The sequence below is a fragment of the Oncorhynchus gorbuscha genome, linkage group LG23, assembly GCF_021184085.1.
Source record: "Oncorhynchus gorbuscha isolate QuinsamMale2020 ecotype Even-year linkage group LG23, OgorEven_v1.0, whole genome shotgun sequence".
NCBI lineage: Eukaryota > Metazoa > Chordata > Actinopteri > Salmoniformes > Salmonidae > Oncorhynchus > Oncorhynchus gorbuscha.
In genome coordinates, this window is record NC_060195.1 from 62600858 (window position 1) to 62615975 (window position 15118).

General features: G+C 43.0%; 1 protein-coding gene across 1 annotated transcript; it reads right to left on the reverse strand.

The window, feature by feature from the left end:
* Window positions 1-2434: 2434 nt before the first annotated feature.
* On the reverse strand, window positions 2435-14877 carry LOC124010757 (glycogenin-1-like). The gene is made up of 7 exons (XM_046323407.1): window positions 14738-14877; window positions 13234-13369; window positions 12897-13071; window positions 12655-12817; window positions 12071-12197; window positions 6366-6591; window positions 2435-4224 (listed from the first exon to the last, which is right to left on the reverse strand). The coding sequence occupies exons 1-7, from the start codon at window positions 14742-14744 to the stop codon at window positions 4054-4056; spliced, it is 1005 nt and encodes a 334-aa protein (XP_046179363.1). The 5' UTR covers window positions 14745-14877; the 3' UTR covers window positions 2435-4053.
* Window positions 14878-15118: the final 241 nt, after the last annotated feature.

Here is a 15118-nt window from a genome sequence, read left to right on the forward strand (position 1 = left end):
TCTGGCCATAATATGGACTTGGTCTTTTACCAACCCTACCAACCCTGTATACCAACCCTACCTTGTCACAACACAACTGATTGTCTCAAACTCAAATTGTCTCAAGCTCATTAAAGAAAGAAATTCCACAAATTAACTAACAAGGCACACCTGTTAATTGAAATGCATTCCAGGTGACTACCTCACGCAGCTGGTTGAGGGAATGGTAAGTGTGTGCAAAGCTGTCAGAAAGACAAAGGGTGGCTACATTGAAGAATCTCAAATATACAATAAATGTTGATTTGCTTAACACTTTTTTTGGTTACTACATGATTCCATTTGTGTTATTTCATAGTTTTGATGATTTCAAAGAAAAACCCTGGAAGGAGTAGGTGTGTCCAAAAGTTTGACTGGTACTATGTATGTGTGTGATGGGATGTATAGACATTATGCGATAGAATATGCAGTATATGTGAAGAATACGTGGATAGAATAGTGTATATACAGCAATAGTCACATAGGATGGCCTTGATGAGAATACATTATATACATATGAAATGGGTAAAACAGTATGTAAACATTATTCAAGTGACCAGTGTTCCATGTCTGTGGCAGCAGCCTCTAAGGTGCAGGGAAGAGTAACAGGGTGGTTGCCGGCTAGTGACAGTGACTAAGTTCAGGGCAGGGTACTGGGTGGAGGCCAGCTGGTGATGTCTATTTAACAGTCTGCTGGCCTTGAGATTGAAAAATAGCTTGTGTCTATCGGTCCCAGCTTTGATGCACCTGTACTCGCCTTCTGGACGATAGCGGGGTGAACAGGCTGTGGCTCGGGTGGCTGAGGTCCTTTAATCTTCTTGGCCTTCCTGCGACACCGGGTGCTGTAGATGTCCTGAAGGGTAGGCAGTGTGCTCCCGGTGATGCGTTGGGCTGACCGCACCACCTTCTGGAGAGCCCTGCGGTTGCAGGCGGTGCATATGCACATGGGTCACTTTAATAATGTTTAGTTACTGTTTTTACATACGGTTTACCCGTGTCTCACCCATACTGTATTCTAGTCAATGCCCTCCTATGCAACTATTGCTGTACATACCATTCTATCCAGGTATGCTTCAGATATACTACATACTGTAGCATAAGCACATGGTTTGGAGGGCTCTTATATATCTTAATACAGTCTAGAATTACATGAGGAACATGGAATCAGTTCAACATTAGAGTAGACCACTTTTGCAGCTTCAAAATGACTAACAAATATATTTTCAGAATGAGTGACATCAAGTTCTTATACGTGTCTAGTAACTTAGTATTACAATAGCAATATTGATACATAGGACTTTGGAAATGGCTTTAATTGCATAATAATGGAAAAGATCATTTGTTTTATTACACAAGAACAGTTTGTTAAGTGTTCAGAGAAGGCTAACAGTGACAACATATGGCTAAGTGTTGAAAGGAAACTAAATATCCCAAAACTGCCTTCTTGAATCAACTGTAGACAAGGTAGGTTGAAAATCCTGTTAGTTTGTAAACAGTTCCTTTAAAGATGGTATAGTGTGTTTAGAAGTTGTTTTGGCTACACATCCAACTTGATGTTTACAATGTTTGAAAAATGGCTTTGATTTGCACTGCAGTATGTTCAGCTATCGGAAAATTAATTACAGCTTCCAATCTTTTCAGTGGCATCTTTAAAGAGTCATACAGTAGTTGAGCGTCACAATTCATTTATACGCATCTGTACAAAATGTAATTGGTTAGACTTGATTATGTATACCTGTGGCAATGGACATTTAGGAGAATTAACATTTACAAAAGGTTTCCGACAGAAATGTATTGTGTAGATCCAATATGCTGTCGGATAGATTGGAATAGTACAGATTGGAATAGGAGTGTGCGTCTGCTCTATTCATATCTTCAGCGTGCAGTTCCAGATACAAGCCCTGCCATTAGTTGAAGGCTACCAATCCAATAGTTTCAAAAAAGTACTCACTTCCTGAGATAAGTATTCAAACATTTGTAAAAAAAAAAAAGAGGAAAAGTTCCTTTCAGAAAAGTTGCAGATCCATATTCAAATAGTTAACACAAGTAGATACTCTTAGTTTGGAAACATAGTAACTTTGAGGTCTGTATTTGGGTTTAAGAAGTAGTCTGTTTTTGGAATCTGTATTCCAATAGTTGTAGTCACCTCCAAAGTAGCTATTTGTAAACCCGGAAAGATTTTTACTTTCCACAAAGGAGTTAAAAAATATTTATCCCAGGTCTGAAACAGAGCACACCTAACATCAGACCCCTAACATCAGACCCCTAACATCAGACCCCTAACATCAGACCCCTAACATCAGACCCCTAACATCAGACCCCTTTGTTATGATTTCAATACCATCATTGAGCACACACGCACACACACACAGTTCAGTAGTACTAATAGCAGCCACATAACTAGAATAACAGACAGCTGGAGACTTCAACAGTCCTTTATTAGGTGTCTACAGAAAACAGAAACAGTGAGAACTACCGGGGTGTGTTCAAAACACAAGGTTTCACAGTGTTTGGAAACTTCTCTATAGAGCCGTTTGTGGGTGTATTAAGAGGGACCACAAAACTACAACGTCCCATTAGTTACTATATCATTTTAGGCTTTGTGTGTTAGGATTCCCTACTGGCCTTATGCCCCCGTGTGAAATTGACCTGCTCACTCAGTCCCCTTCATGGATGTGAAAGCATTGGATTAATCATGGACTTGAGTTTTCACCATGTCAAAATAATATCTGACATGATTTTCCTCACACCAGTCCATTCCTTTTAAATCCACAAGGTGGGATGAAGGTACACACTTCAGGGAGAGGAAGAGGTATCAGGGTGTTGATGTTGGAGGGTGGGGGTCGACAAGGTAGGGCTGTAGGAGGGGTGAGTTGGAGATGGGGGGTGTCAAGTTGAGAGTAGAGTGGAGTGTAGAGGTAAGTCTGTAGGGGGTTGAATGGAGTAGAGTGGAGTGTAGAGGTAAGTCTGTAGGGGGTTGAATGGAGTAGTGGAGCGTAGAGGTAAGTCTGTAGGGGGGTTGAGTAGAGTGGAGGTAAGTCTGTAGGAGGGTTGAATGGAGTAGAGTGGAGGTAAGTCTGTAGGGGGTTGAATGGAGTAGAGTGGAGCGTGGAGGTAAGTCTGTAGGGGGTTGAGTGGAGCTGGAGGAGCGTAGAGGTAAGTCTGTAGGGGGGTTGAGTGGAGCGTAGAGGTAGGTCTGAATGGAGTAGATGTGAAGGGGGGGGGGGGGTTTGGCAGCAGCAGAGAAGTGTTTTCTGTAAACAGAGAACGGCGACAACTAGAATAGGCCTAGTTGTGTAATATGAGTCTTTGACAGTGGTAAGGCAAATGGTCAGACTACACAGGACGTGAGGAAACCCAACAGGAAATGATGACATCAAACAGGACATGGCGAAATGACAAGCACTACAGTGGGTTTTCCACTTTAGAAACAGGCTTCCGTCACAATAATCCTAATATAAAGAAATAACCATGCACAACACGCATATGGAGAGCAGAAATAACCACTGGGATGCAAACTTTAATAAACAAAACAGTTATTCCATTTTAGAGAGGGAAATACTTCATACCGACCCATCTCTGAATACTTTAAAGAGTAAAAGCATGACTGCCCGTCATTATCATGTTTGACTGAGTAACTGGGTTAGAGCTGTTAGAGTCATGGGGTCTGGGTGGGACTTGGTGAGGCAGAGTCACAGTGAGGTTATTACTGAGTCATTACTTACTGACCAAGGCTTTTGCACTGAGGTGGTGGTATGGGGGCTGCATAGTGTAGTAAACTGGTGTTCAAACACTGAATGGACCAGTCTCTGCAGGGTTTTTTTCTGCAGAACCAGGCCACACACAGAAGCACGAACACACACACAACACACACAGAGAAAAACAGAGAGAGAGAGAGGCCCAGGATGTGACTTTTCAATACGTCATGCTCTACCGCTTTCTCTTCTGATTGGTCGAATGCCAGTTGAGCCCCGCCCTGACTGACGCATCTCAGGCCTGCCAATGGATGCCCTCTCCGTCCGTCATCCCTCTGTCCCTCTACTTGAGGAAGCAGTCTAGTTTCCTCTGGATGCTTTCGAAGGAGTCGGCCCCCATGTAGTCCGCCTGGCCCGCCTCCCATCGCTGCCTCCTCTCCTCACTGGACACCTGGGGCGCCTGAGGGGGAGGCGGGGGGAGGATGATCTCAACCACACTGTCACAGACCTCCTCCTATAGGAGGTGGAGGGAGAGACAGGGTAGGCAAACAAGATGAGCGTTCTGAGACATGGAGAAATACTCACTAATACAAAGGCGACGGTGACAGCCATGAGACATTTCCCCTCAACCCAAAGCATTGACCAATCAGCAGCTTCCTCTACAGAGAAACAGAACTAAGGGCAGGGGCCGGGGTCAGTGGGAGTGAAAAGCCAATCAGCTTCTTCCTGTTACCGTGGCAATGCCAATAAGCACAGCCGGCCGGGTTTCTATAGTTGAACTAGGGTGTCAGAAGTATAGCACTACATCGGTGACTACATCACCCTACTGCAATATTATTATTGCACTACATAGGGTATACGGTGCCATTTGAGACATGCCCTTCGATCACCTGTTTAAAGTATCCATGAGAGACAGGGAGAGAGGTTACCATGTCAATGACTTGCCACTACAGAGGGTCAACACACACACACACACACACCATCAGCGACTGAAACCAGCAAATACTGTACTTAAACTTCTTTACGATTACACTGTACTCACATACAAACTGTCCTTCAACAGTCCCGACAAAACACATACAGTTCCTTAAAGTATTCATAGCACTTGCCTTAATCCACATTTGGTTGTGTTACAGCCCGAATTCAAAATGGATTAAATAGATTTGTTTCCCTCACCCATCTACACACCATACCCAGTAATGGCAAAATTAAATCAATATTATTATTTTTCTTTTTTTACACCCTGAGTCAATACATGTTAGAATCACCTTCGGTAGCGATTACAGTTGTGAGTCTTTCTGGGTAAGTCTAAGTGTTTTGCACACCTTGATTGTACATTATTTTTTATGCTCTGTCAAGGTGGTTGTTGATCATTGCTAGACAGCCATTTAAGTCTTGCCATTGATTTTCAAGCCAATTTGAGTCAAAACTGTCTAACTAGGCCACTCAGGAAAATACAATGTTATCTTGGTAAGCAACTCCAGTGTATATTTGACCTTGTGTTTTAGGTTATTGTCCTGCTCAAAGGTGAATTTGTATCCCAAGCAGACAACCAGGTTTCTCCTGTTGGACTTTTCCTGTGCTTAGATTTATTAATAGTCTTCTTATCCTAAAAAAAAAACCCCTAGTCCTTGCTGATGACAAGCATACCCATAACATGATGCAGCCAATACCATGCTTGAAAATTTGAAGAGTGGTACTCAGTGACGTGTTGGATTTTCCCCCAAACATAACACTTTGTATTCAGGACTAAGTTCATTCCTTCACGGCAGTTTTACTTTAGTGCCTTATTGAAAACAGGATGCATGTTTTAGAATATGTTTTATTCTGTACAGGCTTCCTTCCTTACATATTGTAAATTAGGTTAGTATTGTGGAGTAACTACAATGTTATTGATCCATCCTCAGTTTCCTCCTATCACAGCCATTACACTTGAAATGTGTTAAAGTACCCACTGGCCTCATGGTGAAATCCCTGAGTAGTTTCCTTCCTCTCTGGCAACTGATTAAGTTTGGACGCCTGCATCTTTGTAGTGACTGGGTGTATTGATACACCAGCCAAATTGTAATTAATAACTTCACTATGCTCAAATGGATATTCAATGACTTTTTATTTTTACCCATCTACCGATAGGTGCCCTTCTTCGCGAGGCAATGGAAGACATCCCTGTTATTTGTGGTTGAATCTGTGTTTGTAATTCACTGCTTGACATTACAGATAATTGTATGTGTGGGGTACAGCGATGAGGTAGTCATTCAGAAATCATGTTAAAACACAGTGAGTCAATGCAACTTATTACGTGGCATGTTAAGCACATTTGTACTCTTGAACTTATTTAGGCCATTAACAAAGGCGTTGAATATTTTGACTCAATACATTTCATTTTTAATTCATTTATTTAAAAAAATTCTAAAAACATAAGTCCACTTTGATATTATGGGGTATTGTGTGTAGACCAGTGACAAGCTCAAAATCATCTATTTTAATTTCAGGTTTTAACAACAAAATGTGGAAAAAGTTAAGCTGTGTGAATACTTTCCCGAAAGCACCGAACATATCTCTCAGGTCTTGTTATACATCTGTCAAGATTCAGAAACGATTGTCAGTACTGGAGATCTTACGTACACACGCTATAAGGAGACACACGCACAGTACCTCAGTGCAGCCGGAGCAGAACAGTGCATCTCCATATGAGTCTCTGAGAGCAGGTACGACCCCAGAGGAGTAGAGGTTCCACCACTGAACCAGGAAGTCAGGGTGCAGGTCACTCGAGCCAGGTGTGAGGGTGTGACCTTTGACCTTCCCAGTCTGGGTGTCATAGGAGTAGTTCCATGGCTTCACCTTCCCCAGGAAGTGGACCACCTTAGCCTCATGACCGTACCTACAAACACAAAAGGTTGTAAATCAAATCACAGGTTATTTGTCACATGCTCTGAATACAACAGTCGTAGACTGTAAAAATTCCCTGTCTTAGGTCAGTTAGGATAACCACTTTATTTTAATGTGAAATGTCACAATAATAGTAGAGCGAATGAATCATGTCAGCTTTTATTTCTTTCATCCCATTCCCAGTGGGTCAGAAGTTTACATACCAAATACTAATTGAGTAGCATTGCCTTTCAATCGTTTAACTTGGGTCAAACATTTAAGGTAGCCTTCCATAAGCTTCCCACAATAAGTTGGTTGAATTTTGGCCCATTCCTCCTGACAGAGCTGGTGTAACTGAGCCAGGTTTGTAAGGCCTCCTTGCTCACACACACTTTCAGTTCTGCCTACAAATTGTCTATAGGATTGAGGTCAGGGCTTTGTGATGGCTACTCCAGTACCTTGACTTTGTTGTCTTTTAAGCCATTTTGCCACAACTTTGGAAGTATGCTTGGGGTCATTCTCCATTTGGAAGAGCATTTGCGACCAAGCTTTAACTTCCTGACGGATGTCTTGAGATGTTGCTTCAATATATCTACATAATTTCCCGCTCCATGATGCCATCTATTTTGTGAAGTGCACCAGTCCCTCCTGCAGCAAAGCACCCCCACAACATGATGCTGCAAACCTTGTGCTTCACGGTTGGGAAGGTGTTCTTCGGCTTGCAAGCTCCCCCCCTTTTCATCCAAACATAACGATGGTCATTATGGCTAAATAGTTATATTTTTGCTTCATCAGACCAGATGGCATTTGTCCAAAAAGTACAATCGTTGTCCCCATGTGCAGTTGCAAACCATAGTCTGGCATTTTTATGGCGGTTTTGGAAAAGTGGCTTCTTCTATGCTGAGAGGCCTTTCAGGTTATGTCGATATTGGACTCATTTTATTGCGGATATTGATACTTTTGTACCCGTTTGTTTACACCAGCATCTTCACAAGGTTATTTGCTGTTGTTCTGGGATTGATTTGCACTTTTTGCACCAAAGTACATTCATCTCTAGGAGACAGAACGCATCTCCTTCCTGAGCGGTATGACGGCTGCGTGGTCCCATGGTGTCTATACTTGCGTACCATTGTTTCTACAGATAAACGTTGTACCTTCAGGCGTTTGGAAATTGCTCCCAAGAATGAACCAGACTTGGAGGTCTACAATTGTTTTTCTGAAGTCTTGGCTGATTTCTTTTGATTTTCCCATGATGTCATAAAGTTTGGGTGCATCTTTTGGTTGATATACTCCAAGATATTTAATGGATGACGAGGTCCAGGTGAAGTCATACCTACTCTTCAGCTCTTCCTGTGGTGTATAATTATATACTAGGGCTTGGGTCTTGTGTACGTTAAGCACATACCCTGAATATGTTCCAAATGTTTGTAAAACATCCATCAATCCAGGTCCACTTGAGCCTGGGTCTTTAAGGAATAACAGAACGTCATCAGCATACATGCATATCTTATGTTCCCTGCCTCTTATTGTTATTCCCTCTAAGGTTGGGTCCTGTCTTATTGCCTGTGCTAATGGTTCCAGGTACAAGGAGAAGAGCGTGGGTGATAGATTACAGCCTTGTCTTGCCCCTCGCTCTAATTTGATCGTTCGTGTCAAATGTCCATTTATCTTTATTCTAGCGGTCGGACACGAGTACAGTGTTTTGATGCACTGCATCACTTTTGTTGAAACCAAATCTTTCCATAACTTGGAATAGGTAATCCCATCCCACTGAATCAAATGCTTTTTCTGATTAATATTGCACTTGTCTTATTCTGAGTAATGTGGTCCCTGACATGTAGTGTTCTCCTTATATTGTCCTGTGTCTACCTATTTTGTATGAAACCAGTTTGATCCCCATCAATTCTGGGATTATGTTCTCCATTCTTTTGGCTATTATTGATGCATATAGTTTATAATCCGTGTTAAGAATTGCGATAGGTCTATATGAACTGCATTCCTTCTTACCTTTACCCTCTTTTGGGATTACAGATATGACGGCCTCTCTCCAGTGCCTGGAGACTTGTTTACTTTTAGTTGAGATATTGCTTTATTAATTTTGTCGGTGGATATTTCTGAAGTTAGTGTATTATTTTGCTCTGTCCCAATTGAGGGGAGATTGAGTGAGTTCAAGAAGTGCTCTATTGTCTGTGCATCTGCCTTCTCTGGTTGCTTGTACAGATTTGTGTAATAGGATTCAAATTAAATTCTGTATTTCATCCAATTTGCATGCAATCTTTGTTTTGGGTTGTTTTATTTTGAAAATGGCATTCTGTGCTTGTTGTTTCCTGAGTCTCCATGCTAGTAATTTGGTTGCCTTTGAGCCTGCTTCATAATATTGTTGTTACCTGAGTCTCCATGCTAGTAATATGGTTGCCTTTGAGCCTGCTTCATAATATTGTTGTTTCCTGAGTCTCCATGCTAGTAATTTGGTTGCCTTTGAGCCTGCTTCATAATATTGTTGTTACCTGAGTCTCCATGCTAGTAATTTGGTTGCCTTTGAGCCTGCTTCATAATATTGTTGTTTCCTGAGTCTCCATGCTAGTAATTTGGTTGCCTTTGAGCCTGCTTCATAATATTGTTGTTTCCTGAGTCTCCATGCTAGTAATTTGGTTGCCTTTGAGCCTGCTTCATAATATTGTTGTTTCCTGAGTCTCCATGCTAGTAATTTGGTTGCCTTTGAGCCTGCTTCATAATATTGTTGTTTCCTGAGTCTCCATGCTAGTAATTTGGTTGCCTTTGAGCCTGCTTCATAATATTGTTGTTTCCTGAGTCTCCATGCTAGTAATTTGGTTGCCTTTGAGCCTGCTTCATAATATTGTTGTTTCCTGAGTCTCCATGCTAGTAATTTGGTTGCCTTTGAGCCTGCTTCATAATATTGTTGTTACCTGAGTCTCCATGCTAGTAATTTGGTTGCCTTTGAGCCTGCTTCATAATATTGTTGTTTCAGGAACCTGAGCTTTTTCTCTACTTCTCTATAAATCTGGTCAATTTCCTGTTTTACCCTTTGAATCTCTTGTAATATAAAGAGGGTCTTTGTATTGACCAGGAGATCGTTCCAAGTTTCTTAATGTTTCCTGTATTGTCAGTAGTTTGTGCTTTAAATCTTCTTCTTGAGAGATGAGGCTATGATCTTTCCTCTAATAACCGCTTTAGCTGCATCCCACAATATAGCAGGAGATACTTCCCCATTATCATTATTCTCCAGACATATGCTCAATTCTGTCTTTATTGATTCCTTGGATGTTGGATCATTCAGCATGCCTGTATTAAGTCTCCATATAGTGTTTCTTGGTTTGCTATCAAGGTGTAGAGTAAGGTTAACTCCATTATGATCTGATAAAATCGCCCTGCCCGATCCTACAATCCTTAAGCCTGTGCATTGGACATGAAAAAGTAGTCTAACCTGGAGTATTCAGTGTGGTGGGCTGAGTAAAAAGTAATTTATACAGCTTTAATTTTTGCTTGTTAGCAGGAATCAGGAGGCTAGAATTATAGTCAGATTTACCAAATGGAGGGGAGGGAAAGCTTTGTACAAGTCTCTGTGTGTGGAGTAAAGGTGGTCTTGAATCCCCCCCCTCTGGTTGCACATTTAACATGCTGATAGAAATTAGGTAAAAACTTATTCAAGTTTCCCTGCATTAAAGTCCCCGGCCACTAGGAGCACCACCTCTGGATGAGCATTTTCCTGTTTGCTTATGGCCTTATACAACTCATTGTGTGCGGTTTTAGAGCCAGCGTCGGTCTGTGGCAGTATGTAGACAGCTACAAAAATAACTAGGTAGACAGAGTGGTCTACAGCTTATGAGATACTCTACCTCAGGCAAGCAAAAGCTCAATACTTCCGTAGATATCGTGCACCAGCTATTGTTTACAAATATACATAGGCTCCTAATCTCAGCTTGTTACCTGTATAAAAGACCTCTCCACAGAAGCAATCAATCACTTAAGATTCCAAACTGTCCACTGTGGCCAAGACCAAAAAGCTCTCAAAGGATGTCAGGGACAAGATTGTAGACCGACACAAGGCTGGAATGTGCTACAAGACCATCGCCAAGTAGCTTGGTGAGAAGGTGACAGTTGGTGCGATTATTCGCAAATGGAAGAAACACAAAAGAACTGTTAATCTCCCTCTGCCTGGGGCTCCATGCAAGATCTCACCTTGTGGAGTTGCAATGATCATGAGAACGGTGAGGAATCAGCCCAGAACTACACAGGAGGATCTTGTCAATGATCTCAAGGCAGCTGGGACCATAGTCACCAAGAAAACAATTGGTAACACACTACGCCGTGAAGGACTGAAATCCTGCAGCGCACACAAGGTTCCCCTGTGGAGGGAGCTGAAGGTTCGAGTTGCCAAATGTCAGCTTCGAAACCTTAATGACTTGGAGAAGATCTGCAAAGAGGAGTGAGACAAAATCCCTCCTGAGATGTGTGCAAACCTGGTGGCCAACTACAAGAAACGTCTGACCTCTGATTGCCAACAAGGGTTTTGCCACCAAGTACTAAGTCATGTTCTGCAGAAGGGTCAAAAACATATTTCCCTCATTAAAATGCAAATCAATTAATAACATTTTTACATCCATTTTTGTTATTCTGTCTCTCACTTTTCAAATAAACCTACCATTAAAATTAGACAGATTATTTCTTTGTCAGTGGGCAAACGTACAAAATCAGCAGGGGATCAAATGCTTTTTCCCCGTCAGTGTATGTTATTAATATCGTCGTTCAGCCACAACTCACTGAAACATGAGATATTACAGGTTTTAATGTCCCGTTGGTAGGGTGTACGTGCTTTCAGTTTGTCCCTTTTATTTTCCAGCAATTGAACGTTGGCTAACAGTACGAATGGCAAGGGCAGATTAGCCACTCGTCGCCTGATCGTCACAAGGCACCCCGATCTCTTTCCACTAAATCTGTTTCTTTCTCCTGCGAATGATGAATGATGAAATCGCGGTTCTGATGTCCAGAATCTTTTTTTCAGTCATAAGAGACAGTACTAGCAACATTATGTACAAAATAAATGTACAAACAATGTGAAAAAAACAACAGCACAGTTGGTTAAGAGCCAATAAAACAGAAGCCTCTCAGCCATCCTAATGTGTGTGTGGTTAACTAGGAGAGAGTGTGTGTATATGACCTGTATCTGCAGTACCAGTGTGTGTTATTTGAGGGCAGGCCTGAGCCACTCCCCGTGAAACTCAACACCACACACCCTTTCAACTGACCTTGGCTTGGCTTAATAACACCAAAACAAGCACTCTCACTTTTCTCCCTTATGCTCTAGCTCACTCACTCTTCTCCCTCTCCTGATGCTCTCGCTCACTCATTCGCTCACTCTCGCCGACACACACGAGGGCAGTAAGCCAGAGATTTGGAGCTAAAGTGTGATGGATGAAATAACTTCTACTGTGACAACATTGGAGTGTGTGTGTGTGTGTGTGTGTACCTACTGTTTGAAGGCTGGTAGATAGGTGTATATAGCGATGCTGCTGAGGTTGTAGATGAAAGGCAGGTGTTTGGAAATGTCTGCTGTTGACCAGGTATTGAAGAAACTGTTCAGAACTCCTTGGTCACCACCTAGAGAGAGAGAGAGAGGGGGAGCGAGAGGGAGAGAGAGAGAGCGAGGGGGTGGGAGAGAAGAGGGAGAGAGAGCGAGGGGGTGGGAGAGAAGAGGGAGAGAGAGAAGAGGGAGAGAGCGAAAAAGGGAGTGAGAGAGAGGGGGAGAAAGAGCGAAAGAGGGAGTGAGAGAGGGGGAGAAAGAGTGGGGAGAGGGAGAGGTTAGACGAGAACATGAGTTATTTTAGGATCTATAGGAGCTTGTTTGCAGCAGAGTTTAAGGAAAGTCCATAGGAGAAAGAGCATTTATTGCACCACCCCAGACTCACACTCTTTGTACCATATATTTAATATTGTACTGCAGCTGCTTGCTCTTAGCCAGGGCTTCCATCAAAAACACATTCACACCTCAATGGGACTCACATGGATAAAACATATTCACATCTCAATGGGATAATAATAATAATACAGAACTCACCGTCAAAGCTGCCGTTCTCAGTGCAGTGTGTCATAAGGCTGCGGTATGTTTCATTGGACGGTTTAAAGACGAACACGCCCGAGTTGAAACAATCTGGCCAACCCGGATCAGGCGCAGCAGATAACTCCTCCCTCTCAAACAGCTCATCAATGTTGGACAACACCTGCGTACACACACACACTATTGAGCCCTGAATACAGACTTGCTGTAATTTGTACTGAGTAAGGAGTGAGTGCGCTCACCAGTGTGTCTGCGTCCATAAACACACACTTGGTGTAGTGTGTGAGTGTCCAGCAGTGCAGCTTGGTGAAGGTCACTCCGAGGTCTGGTCTCTTCATCAGGGCCAGGTGGGCCGTGTCACCAGAGTCCAAGATATCCACCACACACACCTCGTCATAGATGCTACTCAGCATGGCCCTGCAACACACACACAGAGTTAAGAGTTGTGTGTTACCTGCTCAGGTGTGGACAATACAAAAATAACAGAGACAAGGCCATGGGTGTGTCAAACAGTGAACATAGATCATGGGTTGTGTGTGTGTGTGTGTGTATATGAGTGTGAGCATGTGTATGTGTTACCTGCAGGGCTCTGCTACGTGAGGTCCAATCAGAACCACCAGTTGTTTGGTTGTGTTATGGTTGCGTAGCGACCTCCCCAGAACCATCGCTCCTTTGGCATAGTTGTCATTTGTGGCCAGAGTCACATATGCTTGGTCTAATCACACACAGTTATTTGTAAATAACACTGGAACAAAAAGAGAGAACAGCTTCTGTCTGGCACCTGGACCCTCTCTACAAGGCTTATATCGGTACTTCAGCTAGGGTACCCATAGACCCTGTACCCGTCCCTACCATAGACTAGCCCTGTAGCTGACCCTCTACCCGTCCCTACCATAGACTAGCCCTACAGCTGACCCTCTACCCGTCCCTACCATAGACTAGCCCTGTAGCTGACCCTCTACCACTCCCTACCATAGACTAGCCCTATAGCTGACCCCCTACCCGTCCCTACCATAGACTAGCCCTATAGCTGACCCTCTACCCATCCCTACCATAGACTAGCCCTATAGCTGACCCTCTACCCATCCCTACCATAGACTAGCCCTGTAGCTGACCCTCTACCACTCCCTACCATAGACTAGCCCTGTAGCTGACCCTCTACCCGTCCCTACCATAGACCAGCCCTGTAGCTGACCCTCTACCCGTCCCTACCATAGACCAGCCCTATAGCTGACCCTGTACCCGTCCCTACCATAGACTAGCCCTGTAGCTGACCCTGTACCCGTCCCTACCATAGACTAGCCCTGTAGCTGACCCTCTACCCGTCCCTACCATAGACTAGCCCTGCAGCCGACCCCCTACCCGTCCCTACCATAGACTAGCCCTGCAGCCGACCCCCTACCCGTCCCTACCATAGACTAGCTCTATAGCTGACCCTCTACCCGTCCCTACCATAGAATAGCCCTAGAGTTTACACACTGTACTATAACTGTCAACTTGTGGTGATAATGTCATAGGCTGTTCTGCACGAGCCGATTCCACTTGTGAGATTGACCAGAGACAAGAAACGAGTCGTGTTTAAAAACGAGTGATGAGGATTTTTTTTTAAAACGCGTGTGATCTCTCGGGTAAATATTGTAGAATACATGAGCATATAGCGAAAGTGCGTGTTTGATACATCCCTACGCAGAGAGTAAACAAGTGCACACTTCGGGATGGAAGAGAGAGGGAATTCAGCAATGGCCGAGCCGCACGTAGGCACAGACACTGCAGGACCGTAAACACAACAAGCATACGGTGTACTTTCAGTTTAAGTCATCATAATTGTTGCCTACGCGGATAACGTTACTTTAACGACGTCGCGACATAAAACTAGAATCTACATATAAATATGCGCATGCATCAAACCATATACAATCACATTGTTGCTGAAAGATGGCAACGCAAAGCCAATACAATTTTCGTGTGATTCGGCTATAGCTTCAAACCATAATATAGTAAAACATAAAATTATATAGCAACACTGTTTAATGGTTATAGGCTACTCCTGTCATCCTTGTTAACAAACTGTCCGCTGTCTTACCCGCCATGGTCAGTTATTCGGTGTGGCCGTAGCTCGGAGGGTCGAAGTGCTAGATTCGATGAAAAACGGGAGTTTTAGAGCTAGAAGACACAGCTGTAAAGAGGACAAAATCAAGTCAGGAGGCCATATTCGCGTCATGTGATCCGTGACAGGGCACACGCCCACCACAATACACACACACACAAATACACACACCCAACTTAGAATCGAAATGTTTGCAAGTTTTAGTGATTATTTCAGTTTTATTATAGTTTTTAAATATATATATTTGATCTTAAGGATAAGCCTAATGATCATACTTGTTCACAAGAACGGAAATATAAAATAGCGGTACATAGTACGAATATATCAACATCAATCAGTATTATTTATGGTAAGAAA